The sequence below is a fragment of the Wasmannia auropunctata genome, unplaced genomic scaffold (genome assembly GCF_000956235.1).
Source record: "Wasmannia auropunctata unplaced genomic scaffold, wasmannia.A_1.0 LD336056.1, whole genome shotgun sequence".
NCBI lineage: Eukaryota > Metazoa > Arthropoda > Insecta > Hymenoptera > Formicidae > Wasmannia > Wasmannia auropunctata.
The window spans coordinates 653049-654964 of record NW_012026834.1 but is presented as its reverse complement, the minus strand read 5'-3'; the positions used below and the strand labels follow the sequence as shown (position 1 = coordinate 654964).

The window sequence follows — 1916 nt, the reverse complement described above, 5'->3', positions numbered from 1 at the left end:
AAAATTACAAAATAAAGAAATATAAATAAAAGTCTAACAATCAGCAATTTTGGGGAAGAAAGTGTTATAAAATAATTTATTCAATGCGAGTTATAAAATGAAACAACTAAATATTTCGATTTTACAGTCTTCTTTAGTAGTCAAAAGTATTAAATTACATGATTCGCGTGATTTCATATAGGTACTTTTGACTACTGAAATGAAGTGACTGTGGAGTCGAAACATTTATTGTTAGTTGTTTAATTTTGTAACATTAAATAAATTATTTTATAACATCCATAAAATTGCTCATTGTTAGCTTTTTAAAATATTTTTTTACATATTACGAGTTATAAATCATTTTAATTACAAAGTCAATTTTTGAAAAATCGTTTTTCTAAAATTTTTTAAATTAATAAAAAGAATATTTTTATTAAAAGAGCATGTTTATTCCCATATACTAAATTCACTTTAAATTATTACTATTTGCAATAATATTTTGCACTGAGACTGCATGGGGCAACTATTTTACTTGACATTGCGACTACATCTACTAAGAATAACGTGATGTAACATTTACACTTACGGATTTGATTTGAACTTATAAAAAATTATGCAAAACTACTTTTTTTCAAACAATAAAAATCATCCTTTCATTATTATTAATATTGATAGGAGTGATCGAATCCACTGGCATGACAACACAGGCAAGAAGTTCATACTTGCCATCGGAGATTTTATGGGGTCATCGATTTCAGCCCATTATTACCTTTCGCAAAGAGACCGATGAATATGAAGTCAATTATACTCTTTTTAATAACACTTATGAAGTGGATACTCCACTTTGTTCTGCTGCTGATCTCGATCGTATTCGGACGATGCATCGCACAAAATCTGGTAAAAATTTATTTTTTATTTATTAATAATACATTTATTATTTTCTTCTCTATATTTTTAAAATTTTTAATAAATTATGAAGAATTTACGTAAGGAAAGGGGGAGCAAATAGTGACAGGGGGCAAATAATGTCACTTTAAATTTCTCCTCTTTCTTGCGTCTATTTTATCACTCGTTAATAGAAAGTTTTCGAGCATGTAATTATCTTCTAAAAAAGCTGTAAAAATCAAAAGCCAAATCTAGCTAGCGGAGAAGTTTAAAAATTTTGTATTCGTGAAATAAGGTAAAATTTGGATCTTTTTTTGATATTTGAAGTTATATTTTCTTAATTGCTGAGTCGTTGAATAAGATCTAACTTATTCTATGTCATACGGTACCTTTTTCCTATATTTTGATATAATTCCTATGCTTGTATATTAATTTTATTTCTCTTAGTAAAATTTTAGGACCCTGTCTAGTCACCGCGACCATATTGGACTCGTGACGTCATAAGCGAGAAACAGCGAAAAATGATACGTAAAAGTTTGTTGCATGCCATTTTTAAATAAAGAGGATTTGGATAAAATTAATAAATAGGATCGCTTTAGAAAACTTGTAAAAATGGATGAAAACTGTCCTCTTCCCCCCTGAAAGTCAGTAAATAGTCGTAAAAGGCAAGTAAAGTGAAGCTTATTCAGACAAGAGAACTCACGATTTGACAACTGTTGAAAGGAAAAGATACTTTAACGTATAAAATTCGACTACATTGAACGGAAAAGATACTTTAACATATAAAATTCGACATCCATTTTTACGACTTTGATAAATACGAGACAAGTCACATTATCACAATTAAGCACATAATAACGAAATTGCACGCAACACAAAATTCGTTGTCAACACTTTTTACAGTAGGTTCGTTATTTTCTTCAAGTCGAGTATTCCCTTCATATTCGACAGTTATTGATCAATTTTACACTGCTTACAATATCGGCATACAATATATTCTGTAGAATTATCACGGTTTATGACTTAAAACACCGATATATGACGTATTATAG

At 28.8% G+C, this 1916-nt stretch overlaps 1 protein-coding gene across 1 annotated transcript; it reads left to right on the top strand.

The window, feature by feature from the left end:
* Window positions 1-650: 650 nt before the first annotated feature.
* On the top strand, window positions 651-1503 carry LOC105450761 (ATP-sensitive inward rectifier potassium channel 12-like). The gene is made up of 2 exons (XM_011690756.1): window positions 651-876; window positions 1312-1503. The coding sequence occupies exons 1-2, from the start codon at window positions 675-677 to the stop codon at window positions 1320-1322; spliced, it is 213 nt and encodes a 70-aa protein (XP_011689058.1). The 5' UTR covers window positions 651-674; the 3' UTR covers window positions 1323-1503.
* The last annotated feature ends 413 nt before the right edge of the window (window positions 1504-1916 follow it).